Source organism: Sciurus vulgaris, assembly GCF_902686455.1.
Source record: "Sciurus vulgaris genome assembly, chromosome: 8".
NCBI lineage: Eukaryota > Metazoa > Chordata > Mammalia > Rodentia > Sciuridae > Sciurus > Sciurus vulgaris.
In genome coordinates, this window is record NC_136468.1 from 137,768,947 (window position 1) to 137,794,201 (window position 25,255).

The window sequence follows — 25,255 nt, forward strand, 5'->3', positions numbered from 1 at the left end:
TGGCTTCAAAAAGCACTATGCTGGGGCCAGCCAGTGTCCCATGAATAGTCACTACAGCAGTATCTGTAAGTGACCTTTCTCCAGGACCCTTCTGTATAGAGGCAGGCACCCTGGGCAGGGAGAAGCCACAGAGCTAGATGGGAGAGTACTCTCAAGTCAGGGCTGAGAGGAAGCAAGTTGGGGACCAGGACCTGAGGAAGCAACAGAGATTCAAGTGGAAGCAGTGAGGAAGCCCGGGAGGGCAGCTCTTTATGTAAGACCTGAGCCAAAAAGCAAGTGGGATTACTTTTTAGTAACGTTAAGTAGTTAGGAACAAACAAAACTAAGTCTCTTGAACTTGCCAGTTCTAGCACCTCCATGCTCCACCCTCTTTCTGACCCCTCACTGCTATAGTAAGCTTTCCAGTAAGTGTTAGAAAATCTCGGTCTCTTCCTCCATGGGGGATGTGGGGGTACTAAGTATGGAGAAAGGTCTGACACACCCGCTCCAGTCAACCGGGAGCCTGATTTCCTTAGGAAGATTAAGATCTGGACCCACGGAGTGGTCCAACCCAACCCCCAGCACTTGGCCCTGGATCTTCTGTCAGACAATTTCCCTCCCTGCAACTCCCTAGAGCAGGGCTTCTTCAAGTCTCTTCCCCATTTGGCAACTTGTGCAAAGCTACCTGAAATAGAAACAGTCCAAGTCTTAATTAGTAAAGAACTCCAGCTATAGGTGGACTCAGCCTAAGAGACTCTAGGCTTCGCAGCTTGTTCAGGCCCTGGAAACAAACTCCATCACTCTTGGAGCTGAGCAATGAATTCTGCCCTTCAAGGAATAACTGAGGGAAGTAGACCAGCATTCCCAACCCACCCCCAAATAAGCAGCTTTCATTCCAGCTTGAAATATAGCCAGCCAGTAGGTTCTAGCCATGTCACATAGCATCCTGAGGAAATGGGAAGCAGTACAGAGTAATGATTGAGAGCAAGAGACTTGACTTAAAATTTAAGTTCTGCCTTTGCTGGCTGTGTGGCCTTGGGCAGATCACTTCACCTCTTAAAGGGTAATATCAACTGGTTTGCAAAAGAGTTAACAGATAGTGTCTGTAAAGTATTCGTGCCTGGCCCATTTCAAGGGTTCGCTACAGTATAGTTAGAATTTTTTATAGCCTTAGAATGAGCATTGGCTTCAATGGCAGATACACTAGTTTTGAACCCTGGCTTGATCATTTACTGACAAGCCTGGGGCAATTACTGAACTTTTTTGAGCTTCATGTTCCACAGCTACAAAATGTGGCTTATAAAGTACAGGGAAAAAAAATCTTCCTACATTATGCATTCCCAATGTATACTAAACACTGATAATGCACCAGAAAAGGGCGCACAGTGAACATGGCTCAGCTCATCCAGAGGCTAAGGGACCAATAAAGGTGGCAGCTATGGGTCAAATGTGCCTTGGGATTGGGACAGTATAGGGCTGGGGTTTTCAGTGGAAGTAGAAACAAAATAGTTTTTATTTTTCCTCCAATGTTGAAATGGTCAGGCCAGGTTTTATAGATCATTCCCTTATCCAAACATCCCAGAAAGAAGAAAAGCAAGAGATACCTGGCTACATGGACAACAGCTCCCAGCCTCACCACAGATTTCTTCACAGCGAGTGAAGCCCCCAGGCCTCCCTTCTCCCACCATCACACAGCTTCTTTGCAATAAAGCTTAAATTCAACCCCAACACCGAGTGTCACTGCAAATTGTTTATTAAAACACAAAGCAATGGACAGTGAAAAAACATCCTGATTTTTTACTTTTTGGTGGGAGTGGGGTGGGGCACGGAAGGGGCAGGGACAGATGGAGACAGCCCAGAAGGAAAGACAGCTCTATCCACCCCTACTGCTTCCCTGGCCAGCCAGGTTCAAAGCCCCTCAAGTACATCTCACTGTGCTGCTGTAAATACATACTGTGGCTACAGGTGAAGAGTTGTTTGGCCTCTTCAGGGAAAGGATGGGAACTAGAGTAGGAGCTACAAGGGCTACTAAGAACTGACACTTTTCCTCCAATACTTGGTACCAAACAGAGCAGCCAGGCCTAACTCGGAGGGCTGGACAAGTCAGCTTAGGCCAATAATGGTTTAAGAGGTTACCATGAGCTCAGAATGGACAGCTAACAGTGGCCTGGGAGAAATTTCATGGAAGGGAAAGGTAACATTCCTTAAATCCAAGGAGGGAGCTAATCCAGGGTCAAATTTCTTTTCATTCCCTGGATCATGACACACCAGAGAAAAGAGTTGTCAAGAAAGTCTCTTTCCTGGTTTTGCCATATCGTCTCTCCCTGCCAATTCTCCCCTCCCACCTGGCAACTCGGCTCTCCTTTCCCGACAGTTGTCCTTTGAAAGGACGGAAAGCGCACTTCAGTTTGTTGTTGTTTTTCCTCATGCTGAAATAAAGCACTGAAGCTCAAAATAGAGGTGAGAATGGAGTTCTTCTTTTCCCGGTGCTACGCGCTCCCATCTCACAAGACTGCCTGGATGTGAGTGGTGCCAAGGCCCTCTCTGCCAACTCCAACAGGCACTACTGTTTCCCTGGCTGCCAGCACAATCCTGGCTCCTTGTTTTTATACTCCTGGGAAGAACCCGTCCCAAGAGATCCATCCTGCTCTTTTCCTGCCAACCCAGTCAGTCCCCAAATCATCTGCTCTTATCAAGATGATTTGGTCACCCAAAGCAAGCGAGACAAAGGCAGCTTGAGAAGGACAAACCAGATCGACAGCCACAAATGTGCAAAAAAACCCACCCCCACTAGGCAGCTGACCCATTGGTGCTAAGCTTACAATGTGAGGAAATCTAGCCCTCTTGCTCCAGAAGAGGTCCAAATACAGAAAGAGCCTAGCTCAGACTGAAAAGGAAAATTGCTCTGATCTCTCTGAAGCATGAACATTAAGGCTTCTTTGCAATTTTCTTACAGCTCTTTGATCCCTAATTATATCTTTCCCTAGAAGATTTCTTCTGAGATTCTGAGCAGATCCTGAGTGTTTGTGGTTCTGCTTCAGTACACTCTCACTTAGCCTTACCCCAGTCTCCTTCCTCAGAGGCCACAGCAGAAGGTGGCCCAAAGCATACCTCCCCTGGCCCTGTCTTTTTAAAAACAGGATCATCTATAAGTTTCTCACTTGGGAAAGTTCACCTACTCTCCTAGATCCTTTTGGAGAGGCATGGAGGACAATGTTACATGTTGTCTCTTGATGCCATTAAGGCTCCTCAAGGCAAGAAGACACTTGAATTACATCAAAGTAGGCCAGCAAAGGGGAGGGGAGGGATGGGGAAGCAGCCCCAAGGCAGGGACTGTAAGACCCCTGCCCCAACCTGAATCTAGAGGGAATGCCCACCCTGGCTCAGAGCAGGAGAGGAAAAGGCACTGTGCTGACCGGGGTAGGTTCATCCCCAATCCCCAGAGGGGGTAGAGAACCTGCTGATTCTTTCCTTGGGCATCCCGAGGTGAACCAATTTCTAGGGAAAGGGATCTAAGTGCTAGGAGAAGGAAAATACTGCTGCTGTTTTCTGAAACTCTCAGCTGAGATTCTAGAAGTCAGGGCCAGGTCTTCCCAGGAAAGGATTGGGGCAAGACAAAAAGGAAGAGAAATTCCTTAAAACAGAAGCTTCTCCAGAAAAGAGAAAGTCAAACCACACTTCTAAAACTAGATCCAACAGTTTCCAGGCACAGAAAGGGGGAGGTAAGCCTAATGCAAACTTTACCTCACCAAAGCCCACATGACCTCTAATGTGACCTGTGTCTCCTTCTCAGTGAGAGCAGAGCAAATGATCACACCCTTGAACAACAAGGTGGCCCTGCAGGTCAGGGCTGGTCCTCCTGGGAGTCTGACACCACCGAAGCTTAAAGATTATCTTTTAAATCATCCACTGAGCAGCTTCTCCTCAGGAGAATTTTCAGGAAAAAATTTTCAGGGAGATTTTTCAGGGAAAAAAAAAAAAAAATGGATTTGATTTAGGGGACATGGACTCAAGAGTTTCTTAATTTTTCAGTCAGCATGAGTAAGGCCCAAAATAGTCCAATCAGAGACTGGTGGGCCCCTAACCCAATCAACCAGACTCAGCCCACCTCCAGCAGACATCTTAGCATGGTCCTCTAGAAACTGCACTAGGACCATGCTTTTGGAAAAAGGAGCTTTGCCCTGGTTGTCTGCTCTTTGGCCAGTTGGGCTCAATGGACTCTAAAAACCTGGGACAATGTGTAGTGGAGTAGAAGAGTCTGGCCTCTCCTCCCCCACCTGCTAACTGGCATTACTTACAGATCCCAGCCCCAGACAGACTCCCAACAGCCCAGCCTCAGTCCCACACTCGTTCAAAATACAGATGGAGAACAAAGAGTGCAAAAAGCAAAAGATGAACAGAGTAATTCTTGACATATACAATACAAAAATACAAATAAAGTGTGCCCCATTCCATCCCTTTAACCTAAACTTCATGTACCTTTATCATCTTGGAGGAGCCAAAAAAAAAAAAAAAAAAAAAAAAAGCTTTCAAGTTCAGCAACATGAGCCAGCTAGCTATCGCTAGCCCTGGGCAGCTCTTTCAGCTGGGTGGGCTTGGTTTCAGGGGAGTCTATCCCAGCCCCCGCCATAATTCTCCCCGTTTCCTCACTTCCCCTTTAGTTGTGTCAGCCACAGAAAGATGTTCCTTCCTTTTGGATACAACTAGAGAGGAAAGCACCCATTCTGTCCCTGGGGGAAGGAGTGGGCTTGGAAACAGGCAGAAGCAAAGCTGCTTGGCTTACAGTACCATTAGGAAATGGCCCCAGGAGTCAGGGTTTCCTTCTGAGACAATGAGTCACTGAAGAGATGGGCTGAGGTGACGGGGCAGGACCCCTCCTTCCTCAGAGACCCAGGCAAACTAACAAACAAGGCAAAATGGAGGCAATGAGTCCTCCTTCATCTTGTCTCATCAACTGGCAGTGGCTCACACCTTTGGGAGTTGTGAGAGAACAGAAACCAACACCACTGTCAGAAGCCCAGTCAGGACGTCCACTGCCCAGGCAGTTGGTCCCCTGACAGTACCTCAACCTTTAGAAGGGGGCTTCAGGAGCACTCCAAGACCTCTGTGCTCCTCCAATTGCAGCCTCAGGCCACAGTCATTCAGCTGCCTGACTCAGTACCCTAGGACTGAGGCCCAAGTCACCATGAAAATAAAAGGCTACAATTCTCAAATGACTAAACGCTGGCCTGGAGTAATCATTAAAAGCCAAAGTCAGGACATGAGCCCAAGAACCACTTACTTTTGTCACATAAGGAACAGTTCAAATATACAAAACTCTTAAACAACATCTAGTAAGGCAAACTCAAAATCAAACACATTCTAGAAAGATGGGCCTGGCCTGAGATTCTATACTGCTCCAGCTTAAACTGAAGTTAATCCTGCTCCTGCCCACCCACAAAATCTCTTTTAGCTTGGCTGGGTCCTCCCTCATTGTTGCCCTAACAGAGAAATGAATGACAGTGATCAGAAAGGAGGGGAAAAGGGACATTTCATCTTCAGCAGACATTTTTCTAGGGAATTCCAGACAGACACCTAGATGCTAAGGTTAGCCTCAGAGCTGCCAGGACTAAGGCTGACTGGGACTCTTTCAGCCCCATCACACCAAGAACCTGGCTACAACTTGGATAGGGAGATGAAAAGATGGGGCATAATATTAAGATCAATGAGAAAAATCACTGGGCCAATATAGTCAATGAGTCTAGTTCACTGGGGCAGCCCTGGGCAGAGGACATGGCAATAAATGAACATAAGATACTAGACACTCTAAACAGTGGTCAGTCACTTAGTAGGGCTCAAGTCTCTGAGGATGCTCTTAAATTATGCTAACATAGCCTTTTCTAATCCAAAGACCAGAAGAGACTTTTAAGGTCAAGTGTCCTGTTGCTGCAGGCTGGAAAGCATCCCTGTCCCCTGGCAGCAAGACCCTACAAAGGGGCCAGTAAAGAACTGCTGGGTCAGGTCCTCCTTGCTGCTGGCTCAGAGATCCAGGGAGGAAGGTACCAACAAGGTGAGGTGGTAGAAGATAAGACATACAAGCACAGGAATCCCCACGTCTCCTTCCCTTCTTGGCAATAATTTAGTGGGATGGTTGAGAGGAAAAAGAGATTTCAAATGAGCCAGATTAAGGGAAAAAGTTAAGAAATCAAGTCCCCAACAGGCACTGAAATCAAAATGATTTGCTATGGTGACAAGTCAGAGGCAATTTGAGGACCTGACATAAATTAATTGTCTTGGATACCAGACAGTCCTCTAACTGGCACATGTCAGGGACGACAAACTCAAATATTTGAGAAGGAACCATCATTGGATTAATCCAGAAAGGCTTCCAAATAAGGAAGCATTTACTCTGCTTTCTTTGTCATTCCCATTTCTTTGCCTTTACCATCTGATTTATACAACTTCACACACACATTTTTTTCAATCCCAAGACATCTGAAAACTTATGTGGACATGACTTCAGAACATACCCAACTCCCAGTGCTGGTCTTCTCAGGTAATAAGATGATGTTTCCCTATTGTTAATTTCTAACCTAAAAAAAGGAACCATAACTGCTCTGAGTTCAGAGTCCTTTTCCCTACGGTATACAAATGAGGATCCTGGACAGGAAGGACCCTTTTACCTAAAAACCCCAGAAAGGAAAGCAACAGCTGGGGCCAGCCACAAAGAGAGGACTGGGACTGAAGCAGGCCTGGGACCAGATAGTGGATGAGGGCTGCTCTCCACTCACTCTCCCTCTTTTTATCACCTTTACTTTTTGTGTGTGTGGGCTTTGTTTGTTGGTTGGGTTTGTTTCATTTTGTTTTTTGTTTTTATATCATTATGAAAAATACAGAAACCAAAATCAACATGTTTGGTTTCCCACTCCCCTCCACCCTGCTCAGGATGGCCACTTGTTCTCACAACCGGCAGAGGCAGAAGAGGGTTGGAATGAAGACTCCAAAGGCCACCAGGATGGGAAACATGAGGCTGCTGTTGTCCGAGGCATAGGGGTTGGGTGTGCGGGGGCCAGACTGCACCCGGTTCTTATTGGTCTGTCTTTTGAGATTAGACCCTTCATCATATTCTTCTTCTTCTTCTTCCTCCTCTTTCTTCTCCAATCCTGGATGAGGCTGCAGCTTTGGTACATCTAACACAAAAAAGAAAATGCCTATTAAGTAAGAACCACTGCATGTAAGTATGACCCTTAAGAGCAGCGAGTGAGCCACAATAAAGAAACTCCTGTGACCTTCTCCACAGGAAGGAGAAGTAGCAGAAATGGTCTCCAGCCTAAAGAACAGCAGAGTTGTTATTAACACTAGTCTTCCTCAGATTTAACTAAAAAGTAGGAAAAGCCCTGCTTACAGACAGGCTCACTAACTCCCCTCCTGTCCCACTTCTTCAGAGCCCCAGGAAGTTCAGACTGGTCAGAGACAATGACCTCACACCCCAAATTTAAACTTTCAAATCGCTCCTCCTTTCCACAAGCCCACAGTTCCTATAGATTCACACAAAGACTAAAGAAGAGAGTTGATCTACAGAATTCTGGGTTCTAGCCCACACTTCTCCTGTCCTGCCTCTTCCTCAAAGACTCAAGCACAAAGCTGTCTAGTGTAAGATATCATCTTCCTAGATGCCATCACATAAAAGTTGGGAGGGGACACCAAGACAAGACAGTGAGATGATACTCAGTGTATTCAAGACACCTTGGGTAAAGGCACAGAGATAGGACAGGGGAGAAAAGTCACTAAGATACAAGCTTTCTCTGTAAAAATCAGCTGGGAAGCTGGCAACTAGGATAATGGAAACCCTGAACAAAAGATATACCCTAAGTCTGAATCCCAAGGTCAAAGAGATATGAATAAATGAACTTTTGTCCCAGTGTAGTCCAGCAACACTGGAGTCCTTAAGAACATACCAAAACCCTAACAAAGTCTTCCTTTTGCCTTTTTCTCCTAGGAAATAAATGTCAGCAAGAAATGGAATGGGGACAAGTTTTAGGCAATTTCAAATGACTACAAGGGTCAGGCACGCCAATAGGAACCATTATTAATCCCAATTCATAGGAAACTTAAAAGAATTTGTCTAAGGCCAAACAGTTGACTAAATGGTAATAGTAAGAACATAGATCTTTCATCAAAGCTTGTGGCTAGTATCATGAAATACTTCATCCTCATGTTTCTGACTCTGAATTCCCCACAATCTGGCTTTAAGTGTTTACAAAATAATGATTAGCTAAATTATCTCCTGAGGGTTTCCTCAACCACATCCTTCAGCCTGAGTCAGAAAGCAAATCAAAAGCACAACTTACCATCCACTGTTCCAGCCATGATGTAGAGTGCACAGACTTTGGGATTGTCATAATACCCCTAGGAAATGGGGAAGAGTGGTCAATCCACATAGCAGCCAACATCTTACCCTTACCCGCTCTTCTGAGCCCTTCCTCAACCATGAGGCATCATAGGGGCATTACCTTGACAAACTCAATGTAGAGTTTCCCTGTGAAAGTGGACACCTCCCCCTGTACACTCAGTTTCCCCTTTCTGATGCTCATGGGGATGATTTCATCGTGAGCTGTGCTGTGTCCAACACGATCAAAGATATCCAAATCCTTCACCACGACGTGGCCATTTAATCGTACATCAAATACCTTTGAGAATTAGAAAAGGAGAGGATGTCAAAACCATCAGCTTCGCAAGGCTTCAAGGAATGACATTGTGAACCAGCTTGGGCTTCAAGTTCAAAAATAATTTTTAAAATGATAGTCCAGATATATTCCAGGGTGGCTGGAGTCCTTTACCTGAACCAAATCAAAACTATTTTCCTTCATTGCCATGGAGGTTTCATACTTGCCTCAAGGAACAAAGAATAGAAACAAAGAGCTCAGCATGGAAAGAAGGAAATTCACAGAGAAGGACAGAGGACAAGGATAAGGTTAAAAACGAGAAGGCCCTGAAAACCAAGTTAAAAGGAGTAACCAGGAGGAACTTAACAGGATCCATTAGTTGCCAAGAACTAGGAGTCTAGAAATGCTCTGTCACCAACCCCCAAAGCAAGTGTAGTCACACAGGCAATGGGACATGGTTTCCTCAGGTGCAGAAGGAATCCAGCTTTTCCTAAAAGCTCATCTGTTCCTCCCTTCTGGAAGGATCTGACACTCTGTGGCCCCATACCAAAGGACTGTCCAAGAGTAGCAACGTCTCACTAAGTCAATACCTTACCTTCTGCTGGGACTGTGCAAAGTAGACCTCGGCAAATTTCAACACCAGCACATAGTCCCCCTCCTCCTTGATGGGCACTTCATAGCCAAAGGTCTCTTCATTGTACCGCTCTGTCTGATACAGTATCTGGTCCTCTGGGTTGGAACGCAGAATTGGCAGTTTCATGCCATAGTCTGAGGCTGGGGACAAAAAACAAAGAGAAAGCACATCAGAGGCAAGACATAAAAGAGCAGAGACTCTAGAACTGCCAGAAGCATTTCCAGGATATTGCTAATAACCCTTCCACCTCCTCTGTACCTGGTTCCAAACAGAGCTCACATAAAAGCAGGAATCAGAGCCATTACCAAAGAAGAGCACAAGAAAGAAACTAAACAATAACTCATTCCAACAGCCCCCTCCAACCTTCACAGGGGAACTTTTTGAAAGCACATTCATATGGTTCCCCCTGGCTATCTGGAGAACAATGGGAAGAGAACAAGTCTAACTCATTATGTGAAGAAAGTGCTATGTTGCAGGTGCCTGCTTCCCAAGAGGGAGAGTTTCAGAAAAACGTCCTAAAACCAGGGGATGTCCAGGAACTCTAATCAAGGTGATTGAGTTCAAATGTTTTTTCTCAATCAGAAAAACTAAGCATCTAAAACAAACTAGTTAGGAAAGTCATTCTTTATCATCTTTAATACAAAGAGTACCCCAGCTTGTTTTTTCAAAAATTTCATTCAGAAAGTTTCAAGGTTGGCAAAAAAGACAGACTCATAAAAAGAAGGGTGGAACTCTCTAATTTCCAATAGGTTCAAGCACCTTGCTTCCCAGACTCATAAAACTCCATCTTGCTCACTCTCTTAAACATTTCCTAAATTAAACCAACAGAAGAAAATAGTTCTACTAAGGCTCCAGCACCTACCATGGTGCCTGGCACACAGCAGCCACTTGATGTTGCTTGCTGAATGAAAAAATAGCAACAAAAGAAGTGCCCACAAAGCAGAGAAGCCATGCCACACTCACTGTGAGTCTAGAGCATCTGTAGGAAAGATAATCTGCCAGGGTCCTACTGACACCTCTGGTTTAAGATGCCCAAGTCCTGGGGAAACACCGTATTCATTTCACAAACTTGACAAGGAACAATGTAGGGCAAAAGTACAATTACTTACCTTGGGTCAGTATCAGAAGAGTCAAAAACCTCTATTGTCCCCAGGTCTCTCCCAGCATTGATAGATGAGTTATGTATTCGTATTCTTCCCCCACACAACAAACTGAACTAAGGTCCTTCCACAAAAGTGTCATCTTCCAGCCCCTAAAGATGAATACTTATACTTCCTCCTTCAGAGAGCAGCCCAATTCCTTTATCCTAGATTAACCTTCCAGTGTCCCATAAGTCTACTTTCCCAACTATAGACGGAACAGTAGGGTAACTTCTCCTCCAGCATGAAACTAAGACTTCAAGACTGCCTTCCAATATCACATTGACCCTGAAGTCACCCGCCACCTAGATCCTTTGGGAGATCCTAAAGTCATCCCCAGAGCTTTATCTTCTGAATCACCAAAATTTCAAGGAAGACCTGGCAAAAGGTAAAAAATTAACCAAAAGACTTAGTAGCTGAGGTCAAGTCCTCTAAAAAATAAACATAACTATTAACAATTCCTGTAAGTGACATTAGCCATGAGATCAGATGAACTGATGAGACAATGGAACAGGAAACTCATTGCATTTTTGTCTTTAGACATTTTTCTTCCTATTTCTCTTTAAGAAATCAAAGAATGGGCTGGCCAGGTGGCACATGCCTGTAATCCCAATGACTTGGGAGGCTGAGACAAGAGGATCCCACGTTCGAGGTAAACATAGGGAAAATAAAAAGGGCTGAGGAAGTAGCTCAATGGTATAGTGCCCCTGGGTTCAATCCCCAATACTGCAAAAAAAAAAGAAAAAAGAAAGAAAGAAAAGAAAGTCCCAAATGTTTCTAAGCCTTGCGTCCTGGAACACAAACCTATAAAGACTAAAAGACTGCTATTTCTCTTCCAATTGAGCTCTAAGAATGTCCTCTTCCATGAGGACTGTGATCCTTACAAATTTGGAACATTAACTAGATTTGATTCATACATGCACAGAAATTTTTGTGCATGTGGGGAATCTTTTCTTTTCCTTGCCAAATGGAAAAAGCAAGAAACTAACTGTAATGTAATCTGTGGCAGTCTCAGTCCCACAGTTAAGCAAACAGCTATGTGAACAAAAATTATTTAACAACCTTGGAATTATCTTTAAATATTTTCCCCTTAAAGCCCAAGTGACTATCCTAACAGATTTGCCACACGCAAAGTTGCATTTGCCTAAGTCCCAAGGGATGCAGAAGCAAAAAGGAATTTTATTCCCTCCTTAGCCTTTGTGCATTCACAGCTAGATTTCTCTAAAATACAATGAAGTGTACAGTCAGCACACTGCTAAAGTTGACACAATATAGCTTAGACAGTTAACTAGAAAGTAAGGAGGCCAAAGGGCCTACATTATGTCTGTTTCTTCTTAGTTCTACGAAATAGAACAGCCAGGCTCCTTGGAAAATAGATTTTAGAGTAAGGCAGGCCTAGATTTGAATCCTGGCTCTGCCACTAAGAGATGCTGAACAAGTTGTTTTTTCTAGGTCTGTTTTCTCACCTATAAAATGGAGATATCACCTACCCAAAGAGTTGTGGTAAGGATAAAAACACCTGTATCATTAAAATAAATAAAGTAAAAAATATCTGTAAAGAGCTTAATATAGTGCCTCACAGAGGAAAGCACGGACAGATATGAAGGTATACCAGCCAGGAAAGGATATGCCCTAAATAAATGTTTCTGCTCTAAAGAGAATTTAGAGTAATGGTCTAAAAGGAAAAAAAGAAGCAACAAAACTAATTAGAAAACAGCAGCTGGGAAGCACAGGAGTTGAAAAGCCAGAATGAGTAGGAGACTACCACCATGAAGCACTTCTTTTTTATTTTTTTATTTTATTTTTTAAATTTTTAGTTGTAGATGGACACAATACCTTTATTTTGTTATGAAACACTTCTTGGTGCTGCAAAATCTCTCAGCACCTCCACACCAGGACTCCTGATCACTAGATTCTTTCTCAAGTGAGGCTAGTACCTCAAGAATTAGTCTGAATGGACAGAGGCAAGGAACTGGGGATTCAGGGATCTAATTCTCTTCCTGTGAAATTCCAGCACTCAGAGGGCCTGCAGATGAAGCATGCCTGTTGGGTAACAGTATAGGGAGAAAATTCTAAACAAATTCTACAGGGAGAGAACTCTAAGCAAATCAGAGACAGCAACGTCTGTCTTTCTCTCTCTCTCCCCCTCTCTCTCTCCCCCGCCCCCTCTCTCTCTCACCCTAACTTTTGAGTTCTTATCTCCCCAAGGCCAAATCCTTCCCCAGTCAAAAGGAAGGCAGTCCAGGAAAGGGTCTTCCTTAGGAATACAGAATTGGTAATTTGATAAGCTCAGGTCCTCCGCCAGCAACTCCCCTTCAGCCATGTTCTGCCCTATTTTTAATTCCATGTAAAAGGTCATCAAGCAGGAGAAGGAAAAAAAAAAAAAAAAAAAAAGTGACAGTTTATCCTTCTCTGGACAGGAGAGTTTACAAAGTCATGCCGAGATTTCTAAGGAATGAGAAGTATTATTAAGAAGGAAAATAAGGCTCAGAGAGGTAAAGAAAGTTCCTCAAGGTCATACAACTTTAGCAAGTATCTTTCTATGAAGCGGAAATAGCCTTCCTCTATAACCAAGCCAAGTTCTGTACCCTTAGGCCAAATAATCAGGTCTTTTCCTAGTCAGAGTCCAAAGGGATCCAGAATAAGGAAGCTAAGAAGAACCTGTATTGTCTAGCATGCCAAAACCCCAAGGTGAACACTGCTGAATCACTTTCTATACTTCTAACTGTTGAAGCACACAGATTAAAAATGCCTTTCCCAGGCTATGAGCACTAGCTATCCTCAAGGCAGAAATGAAAGTCAATAAACATTATGAAGAGACTTTGAATCATAAGGCACCAGGTGCCCTGGGCCACTCAGTTATAAGAATGCTGAACTACAAAGAAATTACAGAGAAACAGCAAGTTCAAAAGCAGGCCAAACCCTTATCTGGACAAATTTGGCAACAAGCACCTGAATTCAATCTACACAAAATGAACTTTCCTCAGCATGCTGGGAACAATATCATAAGCATGTGGGGAAAAAAATAGGGTCTACAGCTCCTACTGCAATCAGTGTAAATAGCTGCATAAGGCAAGGGTCTCCAAATACCTGGCACACCTTTATCTGAACAGGGCCAAAGAAGGAAAGGCAGAGTGAACAGCTGCACTTCCCTTGGTGGGGCTGACTCCCTAAGCAAAGAAGAAATTAGAAAGTTGATTCCTGGGTGGAAGCTTACACATATCTCAGTCCCAGACCCAATGCCAGAAAAATGCTACTCTCAGGAATCTGGTAAGCCCAAAGTAGCAACAAGCTAGTTCAACTCTTAACACTTTATCCCATCTATTCCTTAATACTATTCAATTCATACCCAGACTGGCACAGGCAGGGAACCTCCATTTGTAAAAAATGTCCAATGGCCCATGTCAGAAATAGGACTCCAATATGCATGAGCTCTGGTAGGTCTCATGTAATTTTACCTGCTACAATAAACTCTAAAGGAACTACAACCATGAGGTAATAACCCAAGGATAGAGAGCCTGGCTCACTGCTAACCAGACTAAAACAATCACAAAAAAAAACACTTACACCAGCAAACCAAAGTCAGAATTTTTGAGTAAGATCAGTACCTGGGGAGTAAACCTGTGTGGTCTCCATCAGCTTTATCTCTGCACAAGGGACCTATTAGAACAATGTAACCGACATAAAGCCTGGTATCTGCTCAGTGAAAGAAACCGTTTGCACACTGTTTTCACCACAGTTATCTCAAGAGGCAAAGTCCACAAACTGTCTCCAGTTTCCTCAGACCTCCTTCCTCCCTGTCCAGACCACCGAGAAAGAGGAAGGGTCCAGGAGAGAGATAGCAATGACCTCCTGCTATAAAGTTTGGCTTTGGCTGCAGCAAGACTAGAGCCCTGACTCAGCTGAACCCAGGCTACTGGGATCTACGTGCCAGGGCTAAACAAATTCCAAGACAAACACAGAACTTCAGAAAGAAGCCCTGTGTCCCAAGATCCTCATATGTATAAAAGCAATAAACTCCTAATATAACAAACTTCCAGGAAACTGCAATTAACTTGGAGAAACTAAGTGAAATCCTTTAGTACAGGCAAGAGCCAGATGTGAGCTGTGGAAAAAGAAGTCTGTCTCTTAGGTTGTCTGGAGTGGCATATTGCCAATTTGGCAGCTTCTAAACCCAGCAGATAGCATAAATCTCCTTACAACACATGAAGCAAGGAACTTCCTTCTTAAACCTGTTTTCCAATTCTACTTATAGAAGAAACAAAGAAATCTAGAGCAGATTTCCCCCCAGAGAGTAGTCTGAAAGTAAAGTACCTCACAGCAACTGGGGACAGAAACCTGGGTCTCAGCAGGGGGTTTAATCTATTTGGTGTGGAGTGGGGACCAGGAATCTGCATTTTTAACTACCTCTCCTAACAACTCTTACACTATCTCTGGAACAGAGCAGCTCTGTCAAAGCCACTGCTGCTCAACCAGTTTAGTCACAATCACTTTTCCCAAGAGCTGGAATCAAACCTCTTAGGATGACCCGGGGTAGGTGGTACCACACTCTTATATTCAGATCTTACACTGGATGACCCAGTTGACACGCTGCCACCAGACTCACGGGCGGGATGGCTTCAATATAACCATCGCTACTTTGAAGCACACATATTCGTTCCAAAGGAGGGCGGGAGAGAAGGCTACAATCAAACTTTCCTGGCCCATCCCCTTCAAAGATTCCTTGCTATATGGCTAAGAATCAAGCACGGCTCCTTTAGAAGGGGCACAAAAAGCAGCAGATATCTGGGTCGCAAGAATCTGCCAAGAACTGTCTCGATAAGACAACAGGGGCACCGATGACCTATAACCCGCCTGGCCTCGAAGGGCAACAGGCAGCCCTCGTCTTTACTTTCCCAGTTTGGGTGGGGGTGAGCGGTTGAGAAAATCCAGGATGCAAGGTCCAAATATAACTTCTCGCCAGCTCTCTGCCTCCATGGCTCTTGGTAGCTTCGAGCCAGTGCTAGGCCCTGGGCGTATGACCAGGTCCCTGAGGAAACTGCAAAGAAACTTCGCTCCGGAGACGTGGGCCCTGAGTCGAGGAAGGGGCTCTGGGCCCGCAGCCGTCCACCAGCTGCGCCCAGCACCGCAGGCCCGGAATCCCGCAGCTCGGGCGAAGGGCTCTCACCTCGGCCCACCCGGCCTTCCAAAGGGTCCTTGCGGAAGTGGATCCCGTGTACGTCCACATGAGCCTCACCGCCCGCGTTGACCGCCCAAATGACGCTCTCCGGCAACCCGGCCCCAACCACGCCGGCCACGCCGAGTCCCGGCTCCCCGAGCGACGGCAAGAGCATCAACAGCAGCAGTCGCAGAAGCGCCACAGCGGCTCCTTCAACCACCCGGGGCCCCAGCATGGCCGCCACCACTGCGGGGGCAGCCCCCGCCGACCTTCGTCTTTGGCCCGCCGCCAGGCCGCCCCCGACTCAGTAAAACAGTGCCACGGGCCGCTCTGCCTCAGCCGCCGGGGACATGTCGCTCTCGGGCCTCCTTCTCAGCCACGGGTGCCGCCTCCCACCTCAGGAACAACCTACCCCGCCGCCCAGCCTCCCAACCAGGACCCTGTAGCCAATCAGCGCCCAGTCCTCATTAATTACCCACCACCCCGCCGGGAGCCCCCCGCCCATTGGCTATTGGACGCGGGAAAAGGCGTGGCCACTCCCAGGCTCCGGTCCAACCATCGGGCAAGAGATGGAGCGCGCGCAGAGGGAGGGAGTTCGGTTGAAGCAGCGGTCCGATGCGGAAGTGGCGAGTGCAGCGCCCAGGCGGCCCCGGAATCCCACAGCTGAATGGGAAAGGTGGCCTGGGGGGTGGGGGGGAAGGTTTAGGATAGGGCGCACTGACACGTCGCCAGCACTTCCGGTGCTCCAAATCTTGGAACCGTATAATCTTTGGAGGGGGCGATGCTGTTTTTCCCGCCCCTTCTTTTCTCAGACAGAGGCATGAGCATAAGCTCTAGTAGAAGCAGTGGCTAACCTCCCATCCTAAGAGACTCAGCCTTTTCACCGTGTGAGACAAAGGACCCAGCTTTTGCCAGAGGCCACACGCACACGACTGGAGCACACGCGCCCCACGAGGATAGGGTCCCGCCCCTACCCCTTAGCGGGTTCTGAGCGGGTGGTAGAGTCCAAGCGGCCATCCAATCAGAAGGCTCCAACGCAGCGGAAACGCGTGGCTTTGTGCGGGAGGGGTTGCAGGCTGCCCGCGTCTCCATAGCGACAGCCTCTGGCCGGCCTCTAAACCTGGAGACCGAGTCGGGGCTTCCTGGGCCCTGGCCGGAGTAGTAGCCACCAGTGCCTAAGGGTTACCTGGCACAGGCATTACCCGACTTCCCTGCCTACTCTGCCCAGCACTTTCCTACACGGTGATCCTGCTCTTCGGTGTCTGCCCCAAACTCCCACTTTTGCAATGGGAGAACAGGCTCAGAGAGAGGCTATGTTGCCAAGCGGTCTCACCACCAGTGTAGGGCAGAACCAAGGCAGAAAACTATTCAATAATTTCGTCCACAAATACTTGTCCAGTCCCTACTAATAAGATTGTCAGATTTAGCAAATAAAACACAGGAAACCCAGTTTAATTTGAATTTTAATATAAACAAATGGAACTAAAAAAACAATATCTAAAATTCAAACAGCTGTACGCTTTGCATTTTATCTGACAACCCTACCTACTACGTGCTAGGCAATGAGCTTAGTGCAGCAAAAACACACCTGGAGCCCCACATGAGAATCATAGATGTTTAAAGAACTCATGACCCAATTATTTAGAACAGGGTGCCAAAATGAACGACATAGTGGGGAATTTCAATGCATCAGAATTCCTTTCCCCTTGAGGCCAGACCTCACAGGTGTAACTTTTAGGGGTTCTGTTATGTGTGTGTTGTAGTGATGGGGATGGAACCCAGGGCCCCTGCATGCTAGGCAAGCTCTCCATCATTGAGCACTATCCCCAGCCCCAGGGGTAACTTTTGAATGTATTACCCCCTAGTCTAACTCCAGTATCTGGCCTTGATTCTTCCTGAATAGACTTGTTTCCGTTGGAGCCCTGCACTCGAGATTCTAATTCCACTCTCCTCTCTCTCTCAAAAAAAAAAAAAAAAAACACGTTATTTTTGGAGGAACCTGTCAACACAGAGGCTTGAATAGCCCTTAGAGTAGGGACATGATGCAAATAAGGAACAGAGTTATAGAAGTGATGCAGCTTTCCCCCTCCAGGCAGGGGCTAGCAGAGCCCACGTTCCAGCTGCACACTACACTGCTCATGCTTATGTTATTTCCAGGCAGTCTCCTGCGGGAGAAGCAATCACAAAAATGGACGAAACCTTTGAGAACACCTCAAAAGTTCTAATCTTTAGCCTTCTCTCAGTCCTCTAGATCTTTGGTCACCTCAGGAGATAAATGATGTACCTGACTACCCCTAATGAGCTCTTCAAATTCCATTCCTGATTGGACTACCCTTCTACCAAGGAACCTGGCCCCCTTTTTGAGATCCAGTTACTCATGAATTAGGCTGTCTCATCTGTAAAATGTAAATTCTGAGACCCTGGAGGCAGGATGAGCATGGGATCTGAAGCTTCCTGGGTTTCACATCCAGATCTACATTTACCTAAATGATATAGTTCCCTGAGTTTGTTTCCTCAATTGTGAAATAGAGATAATAATTGTTCCTATTCCAAATTGTTCCTGTGCAGATGTGAGGATTAGAGAAGATAATGAGACCAGAGGAGGAGGACCAGGTAGCAATATACATAATAAAGTTCTTAGAATTGTTAAATAACAAATAAAAATGGAGGCTACAACTTAGATACCTCAAGACCAACCACCTCTAGCTCTAGAGCTGAAACTTAAATCATCCTGATTTCCCCCAGAAATAACTCTAAAAATAAAATGCATGAAGATTTTTGTCCTTAATAGCATGGTTCAATGGAATTAACCTAATCAGCTATAGACAAGTCACTTTAAACAGTTTTGTTTGTCTTAGAAAGACTATTTGACAGTCAAATCTAGAGAAAGGTCAAAAATACTTCCTCTTTCATGCTTTATAAACTGAAACTTGCCAATCTCAGTTTGCAGTCTCCAGATTCATGGACTGTTCCTTTGTATGCACAATAAACTCTTAAATTTTTAACTTGATCTGATTTTATTTTTGACATCCATGCCTTGCATAATAAGCCAAGCAATTAACCAGTTGTCATACTAAAAATGAAAAACTCTCTGAAGTTCCTGCTTCCTCCAACTTGGACCCCATTGGTCCTTATCTTGTACTCTAATAGTTTGCTGGATCTTGCTTTTAGGTATGTCTCCCATCCCCATAACTTTTTTTTGTTTTTCCTGCTACTGGGGATTGAACCCAGGGACACGCTATCACTGAGTGACATCCCCAATTCTTTTTATTTATTTATTTATTTTTTTAATTTTGAGAAAGGATCCCACTCAATCACCCAGGCTGGCCTTGAACTTGATTGACAAGCTTCCGCCTCAGTCTCTCAAATTGCTGGGTTTACAGGCATGCATTACCACACTTCGCACCCAGAGCTTTATTATTATCATTATTATTATTATTAGATGTTGATATACCTTTATTTTATTCATTTATTTATATGTGGTGCGGAGAATCGAATCCAGTGCCTCACTAGGCAAGCACTCTACCACTGAGACACAACCCCAGCCCAGCACCCACAGCTTTCAATAAGTAAAATTTCCAAAATTACCAGTCTTCTCAAATCTCTGTCTCCTGAAGAACCCCATGCCCTTTGAAGGTGACAATTTTTCCTGTAGACTGTGCACAATTGTCCTGGGGCTAGTAAAATTTGTGAGATTTCCTGACAGAAGTATTTGGCCCCTCAATTCACTAAATCTTTCTCTTTCCTTATCACATAAGATTCTCACACCATATGAAAGCCCCATAGTTACTATCCCATTGTATAATTAAGGAAATTGAAGCCCAGAAGGGTAGAGGCCAACTGTTTTCAGAACATCGTCTCATCTGAGAAAGGCTGGTTCAAGGGCAATCACTAGGTAAAAAAGGGTGGTGCGTGGGGTTGTCAAATTTCTAGCAGCACAAGTATCAAGAGTAGGCTCAAGATGGGGTTGGGGGAGAAGACAAAAGGTTTAGGGTCTCAGCTGCCAAGCCAGGCTGGAAGGCCTTACCTCTGAGGAGGATTATCTCCTAAAACGCCAACCCAAAGGGGTCCTCAAGTATCCCCAGACCTCCTCTGTATGGACTGTTCAGCATGCAGGGAGTCTGAACGCTGGGAAAGCTGAGAAGGGTATCAATGCCCAGGTAGCCCTGGCCCAGTCCATTTTTCTATAGATAATGACCACCTTGGACACCAGTTGCAGTGTTTCCTGCCTGCTGTAGGTCATTCCCCATCTGAGAGTTCAAGAACACTTTGAAGCCAAGCATGGTGGCCCACACTTGTAATCCCAGTGATTTAGAAGGCTGAGATAGGAGGATCACAAGTTTGAGGCCAGACTCAGCAATTCAGTGAGGCTCTAAGCAACTTAGTGAGGCCCTGCCTCAAAATAAAAATATAAAGGGCTGGGATGCGGCTCAGTGGTCAAGCACCCCTGGGTTCAATCACTGGTGCAAAAAAAAATATTACTTTGATTACTCTGAGTAGCTGTATTTTTGACACCTTCAGCTGGGGCTCGTTTTGTGCAAAATTTTCATTTTCTTCAACACCTCCAGCACCCTTCAGAACGGAGTACTTGCCTCTGTAGAATAATAGAAACTACAGTTTTGGGGTGAGAAGAACTGCATTCAGTTTCTTTCTCTGTGACTTCCCAGCCATGGTACTCCCTTCCTCTGAGTTTCCTCTCACTTAAAATGCAAATGGGATGGTCCACCTCACAAGACACACTTTTTGTAAAAAAGGCAGGCAATATTGAAGGGAACTTTAAAAGGATAAAATTCACCATCATTCCATCCAAACCTGAGATAAGGCTTAGAAACCCAGGCAGGCTCTGATGGCAGGTTCTCAGTAACTGCTGACTGTCGCCCATCTGAGTCTCACAGCCCCCTCAAGAAGCTAGAAGGATGCCAGATGCTGTGGCGCACACCTGTAATCCCTGTGGCTCAAGAGATGGAGGCAGGAGGACCGCAAGTTCAAAGCCAGCCTCAGCAGCTTAGTGAGGCCCTATGCAACTTAATGAGACCCTGTCTCAAAATGAAAAAGGACTGGGAATGTGACTCAGTCCAGTACCCCAAAGCTCAGGAGAGTAAAGTCATTTGCCCAAAGTCACACGCTGTGGAGCTTTTTGGCTTATTTATTTATTTTCTTGTGTGCTGGGATTGAACCCCAGGGTGCTCTATCACTGAGCTATACCCCTAGCTCTTTTTTTTTTTTTTTAATATTTACTTATTTATTTAGTACTTAGACTTAAACCCAAGGGCACTTTACTACTGAGCTACCTTCCCAGTTCTTTTGTTTGTTATTTAAAACAGGGTCTCACTAAGCTACTGAGGGTCTTGCTGAGTTGCTGAGGCTGGCCTCAAAGTTGCAATCTTTCTGCCTCAGACTCTGCAGTTGCTGGGATTAAAGATGTGTATTTTTAAAAGTGAGCTTTATGGGACCATTGAGCTAAGTGCTCAATAGATAAGAGTCATAGGTGTTTGGGGGCAAAGAGACTCGGACTCATAGCCTAGTTCTAAGCTGTCCACTCCCCACCCCTACGCCCCTGCCTCTGTACTGGGGACTGAACCCAGGGGTGCTTTATCACAGAGCTACACCCCCAGTCCTTTTTATTTTTCATTGTCTCACTAAGTTGCTTAGAGCCTCACTAAATTGCTGAGGCTGGCCTCAACCTTGCCTCTCAAGTGATTGGGATTACAGGTGTGAGCCGGGGCACCCAGCTAGCCTAGTTGTACTTCTGAGAGCTAGACAGCCTCTGGAAAGTCATTTCTCCTTTTTGGGCTTCAACTTCCTCACCTGTGAAATGATTATAATTAGAAGACCTCCCCTGTGTGTGGGCTTCTGTAAGAAGAAATGATTTTAACATGTAATACTGGCAATCTGATACTGGCAAAGGCTGCTGTGAAGGGCTCAGGCTAAGGAGTTGGGAAAAACCCTTCCATTCAGGGGAGGGAAAAGGCAAAGAGATCCAGAGTTCAAAAGTGGAAGATGGAGCAGCTGTTTATGAGCCCTTAGAGACAAATTCACCTTGACCCACAAAACTCAAAAGGGGTGTGTCTTCCTGTATAGATAAGGATCTAAAGAACAAAGAATGCTATTAATTAAGTCTTGCCTATTTTAAGCTAATGGGATATATTTCCCCCTTAAGGATAAGCTTACAATAAAAGTTCAAAAGGTAAACTCATAGAAGGGGTGGGGGCCAGCCTGACCCTCTGCTCAACCAGCCCTGTAGCCATTAGATTCTGAGGTGGGTGGTCTGGTCCCAAAGCCAAATTTTCTGGCCTGGAGCCTCTGAAAATTAAACCACAGAGAGATCAGAGCCACCCAGAGAGGGATCAGGAGATTACCATGCTGTCTCCTGGCCCTGTCCCCAGTGGGCAACTTTAACTGAGAAACCTGGCTGGGTCTCCAACTTCAGGGGAAGAAGAATGGACTTGGCATGTCTTTGCTTCCCCCAGAAGGATATGAGTCACAGAAAAGAGCCAGCCAGGCCTATGGTGGCTGAGCATGAGGACAGAAAAAGCAACAACTTTCCCATATGGGTGGTCTAGGACAAGTCACTTCCCTCCTGCACCTCAGTTTCCTCATCTGTGACAACGTTATGAAAATCTTTAAATCAGACAGCAGACTTCACGGCATCGCAGCACTCTATATATGTCACCGGAAAAGTCATCTCCCAGACTTTTTCAGTGTGTTAAGGACACAATTCAATGGAATCAGGAACACCAGGACGATCTTTATCATCTACTAGACGCATAAGCTTGGTGAGTCATGTCCCCTCTGAACTTCTTGTGTTCCTCACCTGCCAGCCAGGGAAGACAGATGATAGGGAAGTGGACAAATATATATATATTTGTATTTTCATGGGTTGTGTTCATTCAATCAATAAGCAATTGGGAAATGCCTACTAGACAAGGAGATACTGCAGAGAACAAGATAGAAATGGTCCCCACCAACATGAAGTTTACGTTCTAATGAGGGGCAGGAGGTAGCAAATACTAAGGAGATAGAAATGTATTGAAATGGCTCTTTCTATCATCTTTCCATGCTACCATATTGGTGTGCATGAATGTCCTGGCTGATTCTCTCAAGACCACCAACAATGCCCAAGAGACAAATGCCAGGTCTTTATGAGGCCATGCCCTAGAGTCATTGTCCAGTGTCTAACTGTGTCCATGAAATATGATAACACTGGCAAATTTGAATCACCCATGACCACAGAACTGGGAAAGTTTTTGTGAACCGTGCAGGCAGCTTAAACGTGTGTAGTGATCAAGCTCTGATGTGACGTGCAGCTCAAAGATCTAGAAAAATGGCTGAACAATCTACCCCTGTTTCATCAGTTGGATTACATTGTACCAACAACCTCAATGGGCACCATGGACCACAGAGCAGCAGTATGAAAAACACAGGAGGGAAAATCCTGGGATTCTTTTTCTGGGAATGTGATATATATATGTGATATATATATCACATTCAAATAAAATGTTTCAGTGGACAAAATGGTGAAATATCATCCATACAACCTGATACGGTGGCACACTCCTGGAATCTCAGTGACGCAGGAGGCTAAGTCAGGAGGATCCTAAGTTTAAGGTCAAAACTCAACCACTTAGCAACACCCTGTCTCAAAATAAAAATTAAAAAATAAGGGCTGGGGATATAGCTCAGTTGGTAGAGTGTTTGCCTCACAAGCACAAGGCCCTGGGTTCAATCCCCAGTACCGCAAAAAAAATAAAAAATTAAAAATAAATAAGAAGGGCTAGGGATGGAGCTCAGTGGTAAAGTTCCCCTGGGTTTAATCCTTAGACAAAAAAAAAGAAAAGAAAAGAAAAAGGTGTACAATAAGTACAAATCAGGCCATAAATTTCATGCTTCAGTGAAAAGCATTCTAAGCAGAGGGAATAGCATGAAGCTCCTGAGCCAGGCCCTCTGCAGAGCATCCTGTATGGGCTCTTTCTTCACAACTACCCCACTAGGTAGGTACAATTATTATTACTAATAATAGACATCGTGGCTCAAAGAGAACAAAACTTCCTCAACACGTACATCCTATACACATACATCCTTTACCTTAAGTGGCAGAGCTGGGTTCAGAACCCAGGTCCTTGTTAACACCAAAGCTTGCTCGTGATATTCAGAACCCCTGACCTGAAAGATAGCCATCAGCCAGAGAGCAGGAGCAGGGGGTAGGTTTGGTGAAGAGATATTCCTGCACTGCAACCAGAGCCACGGGCACAACAGGATCAGGGCCACCTTGCAGGACCATGCAGTACAGACAGTCAGGTCATGGAGCCAGATAAGATTTAAGCTCTGATTATCTTTTCGCTGTCAGCGAGAAGTTCTGGCATAGCCATTAAAGAAGGCCATGACTGACTTTCCCTTCTGCTCTCCTTGAGAGAGGAATCATGGACACGCGAGGACATGAGAGAGGGTGAGAGGCAACAGGGAATAGCAATAATAACAATACTAATAGCGAGAGCTGTAATAATGCTTACCATATGCCAGGGTATGCCAGGCACAGTTCCAAGGTCTTTATGTATACAGTCATCCCTTGGTACTGATGGTGGGTGGGGTCTGGTACCCACAGTATGCAATGGGGATGGATTCAGTATCTACAGATACCAAAGTCCATGGATGCCCAAGTCCCTTATATAAAATGGCATTGCATTTGCATATGACCTACACACTAAATCATCTCTAGATTACTTGTAATACCTAATGTAAATGCTCTGTAAATAGTTTTGTACTGTGTTATTTAGGGAACAAGGACAAGAAAAATTCTTTACATCTGTTTTAAAATTTTTTGATCCACGGTTGGTGGAATCGTCATGTTCCACATCCACGGAGGACCAACTGTACTAACTTGTTTCAAAATAACCCTGTAACGACATCCCTATTTTAAAGGTGAGGAAACTGAGACCCAAAGGGGCTGATAACTCACCCAGATGACACAGCTCACAGATGGAAGAGCTGTGATCTGAATCAGGTAGTTAGCTTCTGAGTCCACTCTTCCCCCCAACCCCCCCCCCCCTCTCTCTCTTTCTCTCTCTCTCTCTCTCTCTCTCTCTCTCTTTCTCTCTCTCTCTCTCTCTCTCTCTCTCTCTCTCTCTCTCTCTCTCTCTCTCTCTCTCTCTCTTGTAAAACAAGGCAAACAGAAAACCACACAGAGCAAACAGACAACTTAGTGAATTATTATAAGATAAACACCCTGTTACCACCCTACAGGTCAGGAAGTAGAACTTTGCCCCATATCCGAAAAGCCCCTGTCTGGGCCCCTCCTCCTCTCTAAAAGCAATGGCTAATCTGACTTTTATAATAGAATTTTCTGTGTGTTTCTTTATGACTTTTTCACCAAGGTGCACATCCATGAACACTACCATTCTCAGTTGGACCCATTTATTTTTTAAGTCAATACCCTTTTTTTGCTGTGCTGGGATCAAACCCAGGCCCTCACATGTACTAGGCAAGTGCTCTACCACTGAGCTACATCCCAAGCCCCTTACGTCTCTTTTAGTTCCCCCCTCCATTCCTTTTTGTGTTTTGTAACTGATCTCTTGAAGAACCAGGGCCAGTTGACCTGTGGAGTTTTCTGGATTTTGCTGATGTAAACATGTTCCTCTGCCCTAACACTTTCTGAAAGTTGCCTGCTGGATCTCGAAGAGTGATCAGACTCAAATGTGACCCT

At 45.2% G+C, this 25,255-nt stretch overlaps 1 protein-coding gene across 5 annotated transcripts; it reads right to left on the reverse strand.

Moving 5' to 3' along the window:
* Window positions 1-1,714: 1,714 nt before the first annotated feature.
* On the reverse strand, window positions 1,715-24,536 carry MLEC (malectin). 5 transcript variants are annotated; one of them, XM_079149398.1, is made up of 5 exons: window positions 24,512-24,536; window positions 9,220-9,398; window positions 8,472-8,648; window positions 8,310-8,367; window positions 1,715-7,148 (listed from the first exon to the last, which is right to left on the reverse strand). In XM_079149398.1, exons 2-5 carry the CDS (start codon window positions 9,382-9,384, stop codon window positions 6,919-6,921), a joined length of 630 nt encoding a protein of 209 aa, XP_079005524.1. In that variant the 5' UTR covers window positions 9,385-9,398; window positions 24,512-24,536; the 3' UTR covers window positions 1,715-6,918. The 5 variants fall into 5 exon arrangements, with proteins under 5 accessions (XP_079005524.1, XP_079005521.1, XP_079005522.1 ...); XM_079149395.1 differs by lacking the exon at window positions 24,512-24,536 and adding an exon at window positions 16,410-16,531; XM_079149396.1 differs by lacking the exon at window positions 24,512-24,536 and adding an exon at window positions 15,565-15,956.
* Between the last annotated feature and the right edge of the window lie 719 nt (window positions 24,537-25,255).

Bases quoted from the DNA above. Each gene is read 5' to 3' on its own strand.
- MLEC (XM_079149396.1), bottom strand. From the start codon at position 15,790: ATGCTGGGGCCCCGGGTGGTTGAAGGAGCCGCTGTGGCGCTTCTGCGA. The intron at 9,399-15,564 runs GTGAGAGCCCTT...TTTTGTCCCCAG, and splicing joins GGAAGGCCGGGTGGGCCGAG to CCTCAGACTATGGCATGAAA. The intron at 7,149-8,309 runs GTAAGTTGTGCT...TTTTTGTGTTAG, and splicing joins CATGGCTGGAACAGTGGATG to ATGTACCAAAGCTGCAGCCT.